The 20,945-nt window shown below is 41.7% G+C and overlaps 1 protein-coding gene across 2 annotated transcripts in view; it reads right to left on the bottom strand.

Moving 5' to 3' along the window:
- The window catches only part of LOC110441885 (chitinase-3-like protein 1), a 45,836-nt gene that overhangs the window by 5,779 nt on the left and 19,112 nt on the right, over positions 1 to 20,945 (bottom strand). Inside the window, exons 3-12 of one of the 2 annotated variants that reach the window (XM_021485171.1) lie at positions 19,889 to 20,081; positions 18,043 to 18,295; positions 17,605 to 17,729; positions 14,988 to 15,111; positions 13,241 to 13,423; positions 11,939 to 12,061; positions 9,906 to 10,057; positions 6,506 to 6,588; positions 3,017 to 3,745; positions 1,083 to 1,146 (exon numbers count right to left, since the gene is read on the bottom strand). In XM_021485171.1, coding sequence (XP_021340846.1) covers positions 1,083 to 1,146; positions 3,017 to 3,745; positions 6,506 to 6,588; positions 9,906 to 10,057; positions 11,939 to 12,061; positions 13,241 to 13,423; positions 14,988 to 15,111; positions 17,605 to 17,729; positions 18,043 to 18,295; positions 19,889 to 20,081 — 2,029 coding nt within the window. The remainder of the gene's footprint in view (positions 1 to 1,082; positions 1,147 to 3,016; positions 3,746 to 6,505; positions 6,589 to 9,905; positions 10,058 to 11,938; positions 12,062 to 13,240; positions 13,424 to 14,987; positions 15,112 to 17,604; positions 17,730 to 18,042; positions 18,296 to 19,888; positions 20,082 to 20,945) is intronic. The other variant, XM_021485170.1, reaches the window with a different exon arrangement.

The following is a 20,945-nucleotide window of genomic DNA, read 5'->3' on the forward strand; positions in this document are numbered from 1 at the left end:
AGAAGGTTGTTTGGTAGGTAAGAAGGTTGTATGGTAGGTAATAAGGTTGTATTTTAGATTAGAAGGTTGTATGGTAGGTAAGAAGGTTGTATGGTAGGTAATAAGGTTGTATTTTAGATTAGAAGGTTGTATGGTAGGTAAGAAGGTTGTATGGTAGATAATAAGGTTGTATGGTAGGTTGTTAGGTTGTATGGTAGCTAAGAAGGTTGTTTGGTAGGTAAGACGGTTGTATGGTAGGTAAGAAGGGTGTTTGGTAGATAAGAAGGTTATTTGGTAGGTATGAAGGTTGTATGGTAGGTAATAAGGTTGTATGTCAGGTAAGAAGGTTGGTTGGTAGGTAATAAGGTTGTATGGTAGGTAAGAAGGTTGTTTGGTAGGTAAGAAGGTTGTTTGGTTGGTAGGAAGGTTGAATGGTTTGTAGGAACGGTACATGGTCGATAGAAATGTTACATGGTTTGTAGAAAGGTTGTTTGGCAGGTAAGAAGGTTGTTTGGCAGGTAAGAAGGTTGTTTGGTTGGTAAGAAGGTTGTTTGATAGGTAAGAAGATTGTATGGAATGAAAGCTTCAAACAAGACGGACGGTCAAATCGCTAGAGTATGAATTTAAAGCAGGCGGTGGTCACATGACACCTGTACAAGGGGGGCAGTGGTCACATGACACCAGTACAAGCTAGGCGGTTGTCACATGACACCATTACAGGGTAGGCGGTGGTCACACAACACCAGTACAAGGTAGGCAGTGGTCACATGACACCAGTACAAGCGAGGCGGTGGTCACATGACACCATTACAGGGTAGGCGGTGGTCACACAAAACCAGTACAAGCTATAGGCGGTATTCACATTTAGTACACTCAGCGCAATGATCACGTGGCATATATAGTGTCTGTAATGCGGCGACATCAAATTAAGCAGGTGATCACATGACATCAGCACAAACTAGCCGGTGGTCACATGACATTTAGTATAAGCAGCCCTGTAATCACATTACGACCGATCAAGTGACATTAGTAAAAACAAGGCAGTGATCACGTGACACCGACTGATACAACATGGCGGCTTTCACCAGTGACACATGACTTACACTCTGTCCTCACAAATTGTTTCTGTACAAACTTTTATCGAAATTCTTCGACTGGTTCCTATACCTGATGAAGGGAAATAACTCGTATTTCATGTAAGCCTTTCAGTATGTTGTATCACTGGTATGCTGTTACAAAATGACCACAACTAGATATAGGTTCTCTTATTGTCGTTATGTTAAAGCATAAATGAATTTCAATTTTTAACGCAAAGCATTATATAGCTAAGGAACATAACTATACATAGCTTATGACCATTATTATATATAGCTTAGGAACATAACTATACTAAATAACTTAGGAACATAACGATACCTAGCTTAGGACCATTATGATATATAGCTTAGGAACATAACTATACTAAATAGCTTAGGAACATAACGATACCTAGCTTAGGAACATAACTATACTAAATAGCTTAGGAACATAACGATACCTAGCTTAGGACCATTATGATATATAGCTTAGGAACATAACTATACTAAATAGCTTAGGAACATAACGATACCTAGCTTAGGAACATAACTATACTAAATAGCTTAGGAACATAACGATACCTAGCTTAGGACCATTATGATATATAGCTTAGGAACATAACTATACTAAATAGCTTAGGAACATAACGATACCTAGCTTAGGAACATAACTATACTAAATAGCTTAGGAACATAACGATACCTAGCTTAGGACCATTATGATATATAGCTTAGGAACATAACTATACTAAATAGCTTAGGAACATAACGATACCTAGCTTAGGAACATAACGATACCTAGCTTAGGAACATCACGATACCTAGCTTAGGAACATAACTATACTAAATAGCTTAGGAACATAACGATACCTAGCTTAGGAACATAGCGATACCTAGCTTAGGACCATTATTATATATAACTTACGAACATTATTATTTATAACTTAGGAACATTATTTTATATAACTTAGGAACATTATGATATATAACTTAGGAACATTATGCTATATAGCAAAGTAACATTTTGATATATAACTTATGAACATTATGATATATATATCTTAGGAACATTATGATATATAGCATAGGAACATTATGATATATAACTTAGGAACATTATGATATATAGCATAGGAACATTATGATATATTACTTAGGAACATGATGATATATAGCATAGTAACATTATTATATATAACTTAGGAACATTATGATATATATATCTTAGGAACATTATGATATATAGCATAGGAACATTATGATATATATCTTAGGAACATTATGATATATAGCATAGTAACATTATGATACATATAACTTAGGAACATTACGACATATAACTTAGGAACATTACTATAAACAACTTAGGAACATGACATAATAGTTTTATTTCACTTGTGATTTTGATGGAAAGCTATAAACGTTTGTTTGACACTAGAAAAATGACACTCGACAGAAGTTATGAGACGTGTCGACACCCGGACGATATAGTACATGTTAGAAATATTTTCATAGACGTATATTTTCATGGCGGACATGGAATCGATGAGGGATCGCTCTGTATATATATATTGAAATAAACAGCATAGTCTGCTGATAAATTTGCGTTTCTATTTTCGTACAGTTCGATCGAGATTCCGTATAATTATGTTTTGGGGTTAAATACGACCAATATTGACATTCATTCTAATCCTCTTTTGTTCAGATCCAATATCGGTCACAGTGACAGTCACAGTGCCAGAAGAAGCAGCTGCAGTGTACAAGGGGAAGTCTGGTAATAAACATTGACATTTTGCCTCGACCAGGATATTGAGATTAGACCTATACCATCTTATGAGCATTTTCAATACTTTACAATACTTTCTAAATCAAAAAGTGAGTGAGAAATCCAGCGTCCTCTCCATACATATCACAATGGTATATCTCAGATGACCCACAACCATTAAAAGATGTATACTTACTGTTTAAAAAACTAGTTGCCCCTTCGAAAAGCTGCGCTAGTTCCATGGCTGTAACCGGTGCCACGTTTGTGTCCAATGGCGCCTGTCCTGGCTCCTGTCCCGCATTGAGCATGTCTGGGGGAGGGTTCGGCAGTGCTGACTCCCGGAATAGGCCCGACTGTGTAAGGCTGGGTGTGGGAGTAATTTCTTGGACCATGTCCCTATTGGCGATGTCCCAGGATGTAGGACCAGCCGATTGGGGAGGGTTCCACTGCGGTTGTTGTACGGGTTTGCGAGGTAATGACTGGTCTGGAGACGTGTCCCACAGGTTAGTGACTTGTTGCTGGGGCTCCAGGGTGAGTAACGGCCCGGTTAATTGGCGCTCTAGTTCCTGCACGCTCTGCATCTGACGAAGGTCGGTAGGAGGAGCGGGCGGGAAGTCTGATTGGGGTGGTGGTTCCCAAGTAATCTTTTGTTTGGCGGGTACGACCGTATTCGAGTTTGTTGTAACTCTGTGCTCTACAGCTGTTGTAATATTGGGACTTTTCTTTATAGAACAGTTTGCCTCCTGCGGCCAGTCACATCTACTTATTACTCTGTTGAATTCCAGTTCGCCATGGCAATTTAACTCGAGTTTCACTCCTCCAAGGCACCGGAAGAACTTATTACATACTTTTTCATGAGGAAGGAAAGAACCGTCTGGTACGCCAACACATACGGAACTTTGCGGCTTGTTGGGTCGAATGACGCCTGGAGTCAAATTGACATGTATAAGACCTTAACGTAAATGCACAGTAACAATAATAATCAAAACGCATCAACAAGCTGTGTAATTTCACCTCAAATGACGTTTTTTAACATGCAAATTATTCACAACACACATCCATTGCATCTACATCTCTGCAAGGAAACAGTTTAGTATTACAGATTACACAATTTCGACAGACAAGCACCAACTTATGTAGTGGCAAATTACATGTTTATGTAGCTTAATTGAGAGGATGTCGTAACACTGGCTAAATATTACCGTGTGTTTCTAGCACACAGTTGGGAGGCGGTAATGATACTGGCCAGATATGACCGTATATGATAGTATGTAGCTAACACACAGTTGGGAGGCGGTGATGATACTGGCCAGATATGACCGTATATGATAGTATGTAGCTAACACACAGTTGGGAGGCGGTGATGATACTGGCCAGATATGACCGTATATGATAGTATGTAGCTAACACACAGTTGGGAGGCGGTGATGATACTGGCCAGATATGACCGTATATGATAGTATGTAGCTAACACACAGTTGGGAGGCGGTGATGATACTGGCCAGATATGACCGTATATGATAGTATGTAGCTAACACACAGTTGGGAGGCGGTGATGATACTGGCCAGATATGACCGTATATGATAGTATGTAGCTAACACACAGTTGGGAGGCGGTGATGATACTGGCCAGATATGACCGTATATGATAGTATGTAGCTAACACACAGTTGGGAGGCGGTGATGATACTGGCCAGATATGACCGTATATGATAGTATGTAGCTAACACACAGTTGGGAGGCGGTGATGATACTGGCCAGATATGACCGTATATGATAGTATGTAGCTAACACACAGTTGGGAGGCGGTGATGATACTGGCCAGATATGACCGTATATGATAGTATGTAGCTAACACACAGTTGGGAGGCGGTGATGATACTGGCCAGATATGACCGTATATGATAGTATGTAGCTAACACACAGTTGGGAGGCGGTGATGATACTGGCCAGATATGACCGTATATGATAGTATGTAGCTAACACACAGTTGGGAGGCGGTGATGATACTGGCCAGATATGACCGTATATGATAGTATGTAGCTAACACACAGTTGGGAGGCGGTGATGATACTGGCCAGATATGACCGTATATGATAGTATATAGCTAACACACAGTTGGGATGTTGTGTTAATACTGATATATTACCGTATGTGGGTAACACAATGTTGGGATGGTGCGGTGATACTGACCAGATATTACCTTATGAAGCTAAAACACGGTTGGGAGGGTATGGTGATTCTGACCAGATATTTCCGTATGTAGCTAACACACTCTTTGGAGGGTGTATTGATACTGACCAGATATTACCGTATGTAGCCAACACACAGTTGGGAGGGTGTGGTGATACTGACCAGATATTACCGTATGTAGCTAACACACTCTTTGGAAGGTGTGGTGATAGTGACCAGATATTTCCGTATGTAGCTAACACACTCTTTGGAGGGTGTGGTGATACTGACCAAATATTACCGTATATAGCTAACACACTGTTGGGAGGGTGTGGTGATACTGACCAGATATTACCGTATGTAGCTAACACACTGTTGAGAGGGTGTGGTGATACTGACCAAATATTACCGTATGTAGCTAACACACTGTTGGGAGGGTGTGGTGATACTGACCAAATATTACCGTATGTAGCTAACACACTGTTGGGAGGGTGTGGTGATACTGACCAAATATTACCGTATGTAGCTAACAAACTGTTGGGAGGGTGTGGTGATACTGACCAGATATTACCGTATGTAGCTAACACACTGTTGGGAGGGTGTGGTGATACTGACCAAATATTACCGTATGTAGCTAACACACTGTTGGGAGGGTGTGGTGATACTGACCAAATATTACCGTATGTAGCTAACACACTGTTGGGAGGGTGTGGTGATACTGACCAAATATTACCGTATGTAGCTAACACACTGTTGGGAGGGTGTGGTGATACTGACCAAATATTACCGTATGTAGCTAACAAACTGTTGGGAGGGTGTGGTGATACTGACCAAATATTACCGTATGTAGCTAACAAACTGTTGGGAGGGTGTGGTGATACTGACCAAATATTACCGTATGTAGCTAACACACTGTTTGGAGGGTGTGGTGATACTGACCAAATATTACCGTATGTAGCTAACAAATTGTTGGGAGGGTGTGGTGATACTGACCAAATATTACCGTATGTAGCTAACACACTGTTTGGAGGGTGTGGTGATACTGACCAAATATTACCGTATGTAGCTAACAAATTGTTGGGAGGGTGTCGTGATACTGACCAGATATTACCGTATGTAGCTAACACACTGTTGGGAGGGTGTGGTAATACTGACCAGATATTTCCTTATGTAGCTAACAAACTGTTGGGAGTGTGTGGTAATACTGACCAGATATTTCCTGATGTAGCTAACACAGAACGAAAAAGCCATGGAGATTTACTTAGAAAAGGGCACTTCGGTCTATAGCGCGGCGAATGATGATCATATAGGTAGTCGTCAATGTGGGGAGTCTCGACTCAAACGCTACATATGTAACATGACCAAGTGTTTCATTTATGCCCCCTGTGTGTTGTTTTCCTTCCCCCTGAAGTCTAATAGATCATATGAATTGCACTTAAACAAATAACTAACCATTAGGCCTTTTTTAGTAGATTCGTTGGGTTTCACTTTACAACGAAGGGAGATAACTCACCTGATTTCGGCAAGTCTGGCGGCCTGATGACACTTGTCTGGGCTCTGGCGTTGTTGGCGGTCTGTATGTGGACCAACTTCTGTCTGTAAGAGTCGTTTTAAATAACAGTAACAGTAACACAAACGGATAGCATTTTTTAAAGTAAATACTTATTTTGGTAATATGTTAAAACTAGTTAATGTATTGATAAATTACATAGTATGAAACGTCTGTACCCTGGGTGGTATAGTTAACCATCAGTACTTATTGGTTACGTACCTCTGTACTTTGGTATAGGTATATTGTTCCATGTGACTTTATTGATAGGTTACATACCTTGTTCCCTGGGTGGTATTGGTATAGTGACTCCTGAGGTCCTATTGCCAGGTTACATACCTCGGTATTTGTGTTGGTATAGTGATTCCTGAGGCCCTATTGCCAGGTTACATACCTCGGTATTTCTGTTGGTATAGTGACTCCTGAGGCCCTATTGCCAGGTTACATACCTCGGTATTTTTGTTGGCATAGTGACTCCTGAGGCCCTATTGCCAGCTTATATAACTCGGTATTTGTGATGGTATAGTGACTCCTGAGGCCCTATTGCAAGGTTACATACCTCGGTTTTTTTTGTTGGTATAGTGACTTCTGAGGCCCTATTGTCAGGTTACATACCTCGGTATTCTGGATGGTATTGGTATTGTGACTCCTGAGGCCCTATTGCCAGGTCACATACCACGGTATTTGTGATGGTATAGTGACTCCTGAGGCCTTATAGTCAGGTTACATACCTCGGTACTTGTGTTGGTATAGTGACTACGTTGGTATAGTGACTCCTGAGGCCCTATTACCAGGTTATATACCTCGGTATTTGTGTTGGTATACTGACTCCTGAGGCCCTATTACCAGGTTATATACCTCGGTATTTGTGTTGGTATAGTGCCTCCTGAGGCCCTATTGCCAGCTTACATACCTCGGTTTTTTTTGTTGGTATAGTGTCTCCTGAGGCCCTATTGTCAGGTTACAGACCTCGGTATTTGTGTTGGTATACTGATTCCTGAGGCCCTATTGCCAGCTTATATAACTCGGTATTTGTGATGGTATAGTGACTGCTGAGACCCTATTGCCAGGTTACATACCCCCTATTGCCAGGTCACATACCACGGCATTTGGGATGGTATAGTGACTCCTGAGGCCTTATTGTCAGGTTACATACCACGGTATTTGTGGTGGTATAGTGACTCCTGAGACCCTATTGCCAGGTTACATCCCTCGGGATTTGTGTTGGTATAGTGACGTATTTGTGTTGGTATAGTAACTCCTGAGGCCCTATTGCCAGGGTACATACCTCTGTATTTTTGTTGGCATAGTGACTCCTGAGGCCCTAGTGCCAGGTTACATACCTCGGTTTTTGTGTTGGTATAGTGACTTCTGAGGCCTTATTGCCAGGTTACATACCTCGGCCCTATTGTCAGGTTACAGACCTCGGTATTTGTGTTGGTATAGTAACTCCTGAGGCCCTATTGCCAGCTTACATACCTCGGTTTTTTTTGTTGGTATAGTGACTTCTGAGGCCCTATTGTCAGGTTACATACCTCGGTATTTTTTTGTTGGTATAGTCACTCCTGAGGCCCTATTGTAAGGTTACATACCACGGTATTTTTGATGGTATAGTGACTCCTGCGGCCCGATTGTCAGGTTACATACCACGGTATTTGTGTTGGTATAGTAACTCCTGAGGCCCTATTGCCCGGTTATATACCTTGGTATTTGTGTTGGTATAGTAACTCCTGAGGCCCTATTGCCAGGTTACATCCCTCGGTATTTGTGTTGGTATAGTAACTCCTGAGGCCCTATTGCGAGGTTACATACCTCGGTATTTTTTTGTTGGTATAGTCACTCCTGAGGCCCTATTGTCAGGGTACATACCTCGGTATTTGTGTTGGTATAGTGACTCCTGAGGCCCTTTTGCCAGGTTATATAACTCAATATCCTAGGTTGTATAGTGACTCCTGAGGCCCTATTGCAAGGTTACATACCTCGGTTTTTTTGTTGGTATAGTGACTCCTGAGGCCCTATTGCCAGGTTCCATACCTCGGTATTTGTGTTGGTATAGTGACTGCTGAGGCCCTATTGCCAGGTTATATACCTCGGTATTTGTGTTGGTATAGTGACTTCTGAGGCCCTATTGTCAGGTTACATACCTCGGGATTCTGGATGGTATTGGTATTGTGACTCCTGATGCCCTATTGCCAGGGTACATACCACGGTATTTGTGATGGTATAGTGACTCCTGAGGCCTTATTGTCAGGTTACATACCTCGGTATTCTGGATGGTATTGGTATTGTGACTCCTGATGCCCTATTGCCAGGTTACATACCACGGTATTTGTGATGGTATAGTGACTCTTGAGGTCCTATTGCCAGGTTACATACCTCGGTATTTGTGTTGGTATAGTGACTAATGAGGCCCTATTGCCAAGTTACATACCTCGGTATTTGTGTTGGGATAGTGACTGCTGAGGCCCTATTGCCAGGTTATATACCTCGGTATTTGTGTTGGTATACTGACTCCTGAGGCCCTATTGCCAGGTTATATACCTAGGTATTATGGGTGGTATAGTGACTCCTGAGACCCTATTGCCAGGTTATATACCTCGGTGTTCTGGGTGGTATAGTGACTCCTGAGGCCCTATTGCCAGGTTACATAACTCGGTGTTCTGGATGGTATATTGACTACTGAGGCCCTATTGCCAGGTTAAATACCTCGGTGTTTTGGATGATATAGTGACTACTGAGGCCCTATTGCCAGGTTACATACCTCGGTAATCTGGATGGTATAGTGACTACTGAGGCCCTATTGCCAGGTTACATACCTCGGTGTTCTTGATGGTATAGTGACTACTGGGGCCCTATTGCCAGGTTACATACCTCGGTAATCTGGATGGTATAGTGACTACTGGGGCCCTATTGCCAGGTTACATACCTCGGTATTTGGGTTGGTATAGTGACTACTGGGGCCCTATTGCCAGGGTACATACCTCGGTATTTGTGTTGGGATAGTGACTACTGAGGCCCTATTGTCAGGTTACATACCTCGGCATTTGTGTTGGTATAGTGACTACTGAGGCCCTATTGTCAGGTTACATACCTTGGTATTTGTGTTGGTATAGTGACTCCTAAGGCCCTATTGCCAGGTTACATACCTCGGTATTTTTGTTGGTATAGTGACTACTGAGGCCCTATTGTCAGGTTACATACCTCGGCATTTGTGTTGGTATAGTGACTACTGAGGCCCTATTGCCAGGGTACGTACCTCGGTATTCTTTTTGGCATAGTGACCCCAAGCGCTATTGCCAGGTTACATACCTCGGTATTTGTGTTGGTATAGTGACTACTGAGGCCCTATTGCCAGGTTACGTACCTCGGTATTCTTTTTGGCATAGTGACCCCAAGCGCCTTGTTGATGGCGTTGAGGAGGGGATACTTCTGTTTATTACAATGTCCAGTGAAATCGTCCAAATCCAGCGACCAGATCATCACTCCACCAAATCTACTTTTCTTTATATAGTTGACCTGCGCAAAACAACAGTTACATCTTAAAAGGAAAAGATGATTATAGCCCCCAACATCTTTAAATTGTGACGTTATCTATCGGGATAATACTAATGTAGTTGAATAACCAGGTGTGCTATAATTAGTTTCGATTTATAATATTGTAGTGACCTTGACCTTTGGGTGGAGGATCGTCCTAGAGAAACACGTACAACACAATAACACTTTCAACTGTTTAGTATAAGGGTCCCGACCTGGACAATAGCCACTTAACGTTTGACCTCAGTATAAGGATTCCGACCTGAACAATAGCCGTTTAACTTTGACCTCAGTATAAGGGTCCCGACCTGGACAATAGATTTTTAATTTTTACCTCAGTATAAGGGTCCCGACCCGGACAATAGCCATTTAACGTTTAACCTTAAAGTGATGATATCTGACGGCTAAAAAAACACAGGAATATCTTAGTGGTAATAAATATTATTACATATTTATCTGTGAAAGATCCAGGGAAACGAATCGAGTAAACTTACCCATAGCTAAATCGGATGAATTTTATTAGAAATATCTAATCTGAAGAATGTGCTAAACATGCCAAGAATGAGACGTAGAAATTGGTCAAAAAAAATGGCAGAGCACAATCTAATTAAAATTATATCTTCACATCGCTCCCGTTTACTGATATGTCGCGTTGAAGATCTAACAACATCCCGTAGAGGGTCATGTTCAGGCGACCTTTGCATTAACCAATCAGATGAGAGCTTACGCATTTCTGTAAGTGATGATGTAATGATTTCGGAACACACTTGCTATGATAAAAGACCGAGAGGTGTCAAATGAGCATCGAAAATGGCGGCGCCCATGATACCACGCCGTGTCTATCTACAAGACAACGTTTGTACAATTTGTGGATTTTGCTTTGAAATAAGAAAGACTTCCTCTTCTGGTGATGTTGTCGTTAAAAAGTCTAACAACCTGAAACTAAAATTAACCCATGACAGGCTTCGCAATATTCAAACTATCACTGGACCAGACGAAAAAGTGGATTTTGGGCTACGAGGTGTCTGCATGAAATGCTACAGGTCCTGCTTTCTGATTGGTTGAAAGAAAGAGTGATGTCGCGTTTTGATTGGCTTGTTATAAAGACGATAATGCATTCATGTTGACCTCTGACGTGACCCTCTATGGGATGTTGTTAGATCTTCAACGCGACATATCAGTAAACGGGAGCGATGTGAAGATATAATTTTAATTTGATTGGGCAGAGCAGCGAGTATGAGCCGTTGACTAATTTCGTGAATACACTTATAACATGTTTATAAGGTAAAGTGTTTTATTTCCATAAAGTGTCATTCAACGTATATAACGTATTATCCATTATAAAACATGATAGAGTTCGAAGAGTTGTATCTATTAAGTGTATGTTACCGCAGACATTACTCCTGTGACGTGTAGGGTGACTGATATGTGCTATTTCATTAGTTTGTTTTATCGCCGCGAAATAACCATTGTTGTCGTCTTTATGCCCCGCTAGTAATGTATAATATCTTTTATTTATTTGTTAACATCCGCAAATTTTACAACCAATCTACGTGTACGTACCTTGGCAGTCAGGCTGGCCGGGTCATCATAACCAATCCACGTGTCCGTACCTTGGCAGTCAGGCTCGTCGGGTCATCATAACCAATCCACGTGTACTTACCTTGGCAGTCAGGCTGGCCGGGTCATCATAACAACTCCACGTGTACGTACCTTGGCAGTTAGGCGGGCCGGGTCATCATAACCAATCCACGTGTTCGTTCCTTGGCAGTCAGGCTAGTCGGGTCATCATAACCAATCCCCGTGTACGTACCTTGGCAGTCAGGCTGGCCGGGTCATCATAACCAATCCACGTGTACGTACCTTGGCAGTCAGGCTAGCCGGGTCATCATAACCAATCCACTGATCACCGTCAACAATGTAAGGCACTTTCTGGTCCTCGATGTAGTATGTCTTTACTCCGGGCTTCTTTCTCTTCTCACAGATCTGGGAACAAAGCATGTCTTACCATTTTACATAAATATACCGATAGATAAAAATATATTTATTAATTGAAAATATGAAAACGGTCAATTAACAAAGCAATTGTTGGACATAATATACAATAGAAACAAGAGGCCCAATAGGCCTGCATCGCTCACCTGGTATTATAAATCTCACACTTGTAAACTTAAAATTGATCTAAAATAAAGCTACAGGCAAAATATCAGTATATATGATTAAAATTCATTCAAAAGAACCTGTAATTTTTTTTTAAAACGTTTCATCCCTGTGACCTTGAAAGTCGAACAAAGTCATTATGTTGAACAAATTTTATAGCCTTTCATCTCAGGATGCAACTTGCAAAGTATCAACATCCTGGGACCCATGGTTATTCTGAAGAGGTCGTTTAAAGATTTTAAACAAATTTGACCCCTGTGATCTTGAATATAAGTCAAAGTCATTCACTTTTACAAACATAGCAGTCCTTGATCCCAACATGCTACTGACTAAATATCAACATCCTGGGCCTTTTGGTTATTCAGAACGAGTTGTTTAAATATTTTGAACATATTTGCTCCTTGTGACCTTGAATATGATTCAAGGTCATACATTTAAACAAACTTGGTAGCCCTTGATCCTAGTTTGCTACTGACTAAATATTATCACCCTGGGTATTTTGGTTATTCAGAAGAGGTTGTTTAAAGTTTTTAACATATTTGACCCCTGTGATCTTGAATATGGGTGAAGGTCATTCATTTGAAAAATCATGATAGCCCTTTACCCCAGAATGATACTGGCCAAATATCATCACCCTGTGCATTTTGGTTATTCAGAAGAAGTTGTTTAATGTTTTTAACATATTTGACCCCTGTGACCTTGACCCTGTGACCTTGAAAATGGGTGAAGGTCATTAATTTTAACAAACTTTGTAGCCCTTCATCCCAGTTTGCTTCTGGCCAAATACCATCACCCTAGGCCTTTCGGTTATTAAGAAGAAGTCGTTTAAAGTAAAATATTGACGACGGACGAAGGACGGACGAACGACGGACGGGCGACGGACGGGCGACGGACGCCGCGCCACGGCATAAGCTCACTTGGCACTTTGTGCCAGGTGAGCTAAAAACGGATAAACATTCATACCACCTAATACCACATGTGATAGGATAGGTATCCACGTCATACCTCGTAATAGGACAGGAAGCCTTGTTCGCGAGTAAATTTGCCTCCATTTCCTTTCTTAGCCGGGGCCCCAACGGCGACGTTGGAAGGGTCGGTGAGGGTGAAAGAGCGACCATATACCGCCAATCCGATGTTCAGTTTCTCTTTTGGAACTCCCATCTTTGCCCAGTACCTGGAGGCCCAGGCCTATAAAATACAATTAAACTCTACATTATGTGTATTTTAGCCAGTCATACACAGCATTCCTACATTGTATGCTAATCAGTCAGTCCTACAAAAAGTGTTATTCAGTCTGTCCTTCATAACGTGTTATTCAGTCTGTCCTTCATAACGTGTTATTCAGTCAGTCCTTCATATCGTGTTATTCAGTCAGTCCTCCTACATAACGTGTTATTCAGTCAGTCCTACATAACGTTTTATTCAGTCTGTCCTACATAACGTGTTATTCAGACAGTCCTTCATAACGTGTTATTCAGTCTGTCCTTCATAACGTGTTTTTCAGTCTTTCCTTCATAACGTGTTTTTCAGTTTGTCCTTCATAACGTGTTATTCAGTCTGTCCTTCATAACGTATTATTCAGTCTGTCCTTCATAACGTTTTATTCAGACAGTTCTTCATAACGTGTTCTCCAGTCTGTCCTTTATAACGTGTTATTCAGTGTGTCCTTCATAACGTGTTATTCAGTCTATTCTATATAGCGTGTCATACAGTCAGTTCTATCGAACGTGTCAAACAGTCAGTTCTATCGAGCGTGTCATACAGTCAGTTCTATCGACCGTGACATACAGTCAGTTCTATCGAACGGGTCATACAGTCAGTTCTACCGAACGTGACATACAGTCAGTTCTATCGAACCTGTCATACAGTCAGTTCTATCGAACCTGTCATACAGTCAGTTCTATCGAACGGGTCATACAGTCAGTTCTACCGAACGTGACATACAGTCAGTTCTATCGAGCGTGACATACAGTCAGTTCTATCGAACGGGTCATACAGTCAGTTCTACCGAACGTGACATACAGTCAGTTCTACCGAACGTGACATACAGTCAGTTCTACCGAACGTGACATACAGTCAGTTCTACCGAACGTGACATACAGTCAGTTCTACCGAACGTGTCATACAGTCAGTTCTACCGAACGTGACATACAGTCAGTTCTACCGAACGTGTCATACAGTCAGTTCTATCAAACGTGACATACAGTCAGTTCTATCGAACGTGACATACAGTCAGTTCTCTCAAACGTGACATCCAGTCAGTTCTATCGAACGTGACATTCAGTCAGTTCTATCGAACGTGACATCCAGTCAGTTCTATCGAACGTGACATACAGTCAGTTCTACCGAACGTGTCATACAGTCAGTTCTACCGAACGTGACATACAGTCAGTTCTATCAAACGTGTCATACAGTCAGTTCTATCGACCGTGACATACAGTCAGTTCTATCGAGCGTGTCATACAGTCAGTTCTATCGAGCGTGACATACAGTCAGTTCTATCGAACCTGTCATACAGTCAGTTCTATCGAACCTGTCATACAGTCAGTTCTATCGAACCTGTCATACAGTCAGTTCTATCGAACGAGTCATACAGTCAGTTCTATCGAACGTGTCATACAGTCAGTTCTATCGAACGTGTTATTCAGCCAGTACCATTCAGTCAGTCCTACACAGCGTGTTATTCAGTTTAACATAGCGTGTTATGCTTTTAGTAGTTATTTAGTTTACAAATTATATTACTTCAACCCACCAAATTGAGATAAGCATCACTTCCTGTCTCCCATCGCCCCTTGAACAAAGGGCTGTTGTGGCCTGTCTTTGTCTCCCAGCCTCCATGAAGATCATACGTCATTACACTGATGAAGTCCATGAGTCTGAAAAAGGCATTTACCCGAATTTAGCGTGATAATAATTACTTCACAACTATCGGCGCAACCTTCATTATTTTAGAATCACAACTTCCGCTTCAATTCTCCTTTTGTTCCGACACACCACGATAAAAAATAATGAAACGCTCAGACCTCAGAAAGACTTACTTAATCGCAATTACAGTCGGTTTCGGCAAAGCCACACTCAAAAGTATATATCATTGATCTCCCATTTACAAGCCTATCTGGAGTTTTAAGATACGATCATCTCTCTCAAAAACCAAGCCTATCCTATCTCCTGTGAGATCACGCGTGGTACCCTATCTCAGTGATATCACACTTGTTACCTGTCTCTGTGATGTGATATCACATTTGTTACCCTATCTTTGTGAGATCACGCGTGGTACCCTATCTCAGTGATATGACACTTGTTACATGTTTCTGTGATGTGATATCACATTTGTTACCCTATCTTGGTGATATCACACTTGTTACCCTATCTCTGTGATATCACACTTGTTGCCCTGTCTCTGTGATATCACACGTGTTACCCTATCTCTATGATAACACACTTGTTACCCTATATCTGTGATATCACACGTGCTACCCTATCTCTGTTAAATCACACGTGTTACCCTATCTCTGTGATATCACACTTGTTACCCTGTCTCTGTGATATCACACGTGTTACCCTATCTCTATGATATCACACTTGTTACCCTATATCTGTGATATCACACGTGCTACCCTATCTCTGTGATATCACACGTGTTACCCTATCTCTGTGATATCACACTTGTTTCCCTGTCTCTGTGATATCGCACTTGTTACCCTATCTCTGTGATATCACACTTGTTTCCCTGTCTCTGTGATATCGCACTTGTTACCCTATCTCTGTGATATCACACTTGTTCCCCTGTCTCTGTGATATCACACTTGTTACCCTATCTCTGTTATATCACACGTGTTACCCTATCTCTGTATTATCACACGTGTTACCCTATCTCTGTGATATCACACTTGTTACCCTGTGATATCACACGTGTTACCCTATCTCTGTGCTATCACACGTGTTACCCTATCTCTGTGATATCACCCTTGTTACCCTGTCTCTGTGATATCTCACTTGTTACCCTATCTCTGTGATATCACACTTGTTACCCTGTCTCTGTGATATTACACTTGTTACCCTATCTCTGTGATATCACACGGGTTACCCTATCTCGATGAAATCACACTTGCTACCCTGTCTTGGTGATATCGCACTTCTTATCCTAACTCTGTGATATCACACTTGTTACCCTATCTCTGTTAAATCACACTTGCTACCCTGTCTTGGTGATATCGCACTTCTTATCCTAACTCTGTGATATCACACTTGTTACCCTATCTCTGTGATATCACCCTTGTTACCCTGTCTCTGTGATATCACACTTGTTACCCTATCTCTGTGATATCACACGTGTTACCCTATCTCGATGAAATCACACTTGCTACCCTGTCTTGGTGATATCGCACTTGTTATCCTAACTCTGTGATATCACACTTGTTACCCTATCTCTGTGATATCACCCTTGTTACCCTGTCTCTATGATATCACACTTGTTTCCCTGTCTCTGTGATATTACACTTGTTACCCTATCCCTGTGATATCACACTGGTTACCCTATCTCTGTTAAATCCCACTTGCTACCCTGTCTTTGTGATATCGCACTTGTTCCCCTATCTCTGTGATCTCACCCTTGTTGCCCTATCTCTGTGATACCACCCTTGTTACCCTTTCTCTGTGATATCACAGAGTTAGGATAACAAGTGCGATATCACCGAGACAGGGTAGCAAGTGAGATTTAACAGAGATAGGGTAACAACTGTGATATCACAGTTGTTACCCTATCTCTGTGATATCACACTTGTTACCCTATCTCTGTTAAATCACACTTGCTACCCTGTCTTGGTGATATCGCACTTGTTACCCTATCTCTGTGATATCACACTTGTTACCCTATCTCTGTGATATCACACTTGTTACCCTGTCTCTGTGATATCACACGTGTTACCTCTCTCTGTGATATTACAATTGTTACCCTGTCTCTGTGATATCACACTTGTTACCCTAGCTCTGTGATATCACACTTGTTCCCCTGTCTCTGTGATATCACACGTGTTACCTCTCTCTGTGATATTACAATTGTTACCCTGTCTCTGTGATATCACACTTGTTACCATATCTCTGTGATATCACCCTTGTTACCCTGTCTCTGTGATATCACACGTGTTACCCTATCTCTGTGATATCACACTTGTTACCATATCTCTGTGATATCACCCTTGTTACCCTGTCTCTGTGATATCACACGTGTTACCTATCTCTGTGATATTACAATTGTTACCCTGTCTCTGTGATATCACACTTGTTACCCTATCTCTGTGAAATCACACTTGTTACCCTGTCTCGATGATATCACTGTTGTAAGCCTATCTTGCCATTATCACAATTACCTGCCTATCTCGGCTATTTCGTAGGCCTTGTCGATGGTGTCCTTGCCTGCCGCCACTGCCGCCGTCAGCAGCAGGCGTGGCTTCCCCGTGCTCCTCGACTCCTGCTCAAACTCCGCATGTAGCTCCTGTTAATTCATCAATGATTGATCAGTTGAGATAATCAAAAATCAATACTCAGCATAAAATGCATTCAAAGTCAATCGCGTTTGAGTATGTTTATCCGTGTTTTTTCACTTTTTTGGTCCGTTTGAAGATTGGACGAACATTTTGATGACGCTTTGAAAACAGGTAAATTACTGTACGCAGTCAGTTTGATAACGAAAGACGGTCCGATAAAGGAGAGAACTGAAAAATGTATGAACGTTAAAATACAAGGCAGATGGATTTTCATATATAAACGGCAGAACCGAGTAACATCTCAAACACCACAATCGTTACCTTGACGAGTCGGGTAAACCTCTGTTTGTCTTCAGGTGGGCTTCCTCTATTGCCGGGGTACTCCCAATCCAGGTCGAGGCCGTCAAAGTTACGTGACCTCATAAACTTAATAGCAGAAGTGATAAACTTGCGTCGGTTGGCTTCATTCCTTACCATATCTGTGAACGGTTCTGAACCCATGTTCCACCCACCGACGGCTATCAGAGTCTTAAGGTCACTGTTCCCTTTCTTCAAATCATTCACCTTCTCGAACCTGAGAGGATACGTGAAATTGGATAAATGAAAGCATTTAGAAATATCGCATCATTTTATAAGGTTTTATACTGCACAGGAATGTTAAAAAAATTGTTAAGGCTCTGAATGTAGTATATCATAGCTCTGAGTGCGGTATATTATAGCTCTGAGTGTCGTATATAATAGCTCTGAGTGCGGTATATTATAGCTCTGAGTGCGGTATATTATCGCTCTGAGTGCGGTATATTATAGTTCTGAAGTCATATATTATAGCTCTGAGTGTCGTATATAATAGCTCTGAGTGTCATATATTATAGCTCTGAGTGTCATATATTATAGCTCTGAGTGTCATGTATTATTGCTCTGAGTGTCATATATTATAGCTCTGAGTGGTGTTTTATAGCTGCTGTGATCTTTAGGGGTGTAATTTATCAACCTGATGTGTATGTTACTTGATCATCATAAAATATTTACCAATGTTATATTTTGAACAAGAGGGCCAATGGACCTGCATCGCTCACCTGGTATTTATCTCACACTTGTAATCTTAAAAGTGGACTAAAATACAGCTACAGGCAGAATATCAGTGTTTGATTCATAAGAACATATTAAAAGATTTAAATATATGACGCCTGTGACATTGAATGTCGAAAAAGGCCATTAGGTTAAAAGTGGGCCAAGGTCATTCGTTTGAACAAACTTGGTAGCCCTTCATCCCAGCATGCTACAGGCCCAATTTCAGTACCCTGGGCCTTTTGGTTATTGAGAAGAAGTGGTTTGAAGATTTTTAGACATTTGACCCCTGTGACATTGAAAGTTGGTCAAAGTCATTCTTTCGAACAAACTTGGTAGCCCTTCATCCTAGCATGCTACTGGCCAAATATCATCAGTCTGTGCCTCTTGGTTATTGAGAAGAAGTTGTTTAAAGTACGGACGATGGACGCCGCACCATGCCATGAGGTCACTTGGCCATTCGGGCCAGGTGAGCTAATAAAAACGAAAGACAGGAATCGGTCTAGTCACATTAGCGTCGATACTATCAGATACCGGTGAAGTGAATTCAGATGTCGGTAAAGTCAGCTGTCGGAAAAGACAGGTATCGGTAATGGGTAGTGTCAGAGTCGAAGACAGAAATAAGTCTATTGGAACATACAATCTTATCTGGTATTACAGTGGGTCCTTAAATCATATGTAAGCAAAGACATTGTCGGTAAAGACAGGTATCGGTAACGACAGGTGTTGGTAAATACAGATACCGGTAGAGTGATGGTGATGATCGTAAATTCAGATAGCAGTGGGCCAGATGTAGTTACACTGTAAACTCAGATTCTTGCTAACTCGCTACATAATGTAAAATCAGGTAAAGGCACCAGGAATCAAGTTATTTTAGAATTCATTACGAACATCGAAAACTGTTTTTTTAATTTGATGGATGGCTGGATGGAATGACGAATGAAAGCCCTCTTGTATGAGGAAAAATATGTGTAAGATTTACTGAACCCAGAGCCCCAACTCTGGCAGTAATCATGGACCTAAAACCTAGAAAATAAATGTCTTATCTTTTTTAGTATAAATGAACATGAAAACAATGTATACATTGTGTAATACTCACATTCCTTTCGACCATTCCGTAGAGTCATCGTTCCATTCAAATGGAGTCAGTGCATGTTTTGTAAGTTTAGCGAATGAATAAACTATATGAGAACACAGGCGATCGTCTATATTATCCGGGGTATACTTTCCAAGTTTGGGCCTATATTGAGCCCAGTTAGTATAGTAGCACACTCTCCTCATCCCGTAACTGCCTGAAATAATAGGAATGCATGTTTACAAAAACTTTCATAGAATGGGCACGTGTCAATAACTCTCCTAGATATGCCCCATCCGCATAGACGTATATTTCAACGATCTTTCCCGTGAGTGTAGGACAGAGAAACTCCCTATGTGGAGGACATTCTTCACTGTCTAATCCGGGCTGACTCAGTCAACAATCCCCTCCCCACTCTCGGGTTAGACAGTCAACAATTCCCTCCCCCCCCCCCCCCCCCCCCCGCCTCTCAGGTTAGACAGTTAACAATCCCTTCCCTGCCTCGGGTTATACAGTCAACAATCCCCTTACCCGTCTCGGGTTAGACAGTCAACAATATCCGTCCCGCCTCAGGTTAGACAGTTAACTATCCCCTTCCCTGCCTCAGGTTAGACAGTTAACAATCACCTTCCCCACCTCGGGTTAGACTTAGACAGACAACAATCCTCTCCCCCGCCGCAGGTTAGACAGTCAACAATCCCCTAACCCGTCTCGGGTTAGACAATCAACAATATCCGTCCCGCCTCAGGTTAGACAGTTAACTATCCCCTTCCCTTCCTCAGGTTAGACAGTTAACAATCCCCTTCCCTGCCTCAGGTTAGACAGTCAACTATCCTCTCCACCGCCGCAGGTTAGATAGTCAACAAGTCCTTCCCCTGCCTCAGGTTAGACAGTAAACAATACATTCCCCCGACTCAGGTTAGAGAGTCAACAATGCCCTCCTCGTGGGGTAGATTTCTCACGTCAACACTGCATTGAGCCTGTTTTACCGGTTCATGATTCTTCTGTCACCCCTAGGGTATGGTTTCTCTACACCCCCTACTAAATGACAGAAAGCATGTGAAAAGAAACAATATTAATA

Source organism: Mizuhopecten yessoensis, unplaced genomic scaffold (assembly GCF_002113885.1).
Source record: "Mizuhopecten yessoensis strain PY_sf001 unplaced genomic scaffold, ASM211388v2 scaffold716159, whole genome shotgun sequence".
NCBI lineage: Eukaryota > Metazoa > Mollusca > Bivalvia > Pectinida > Pectinidae > Mizuhopecten > Mizuhopecten yessoensis.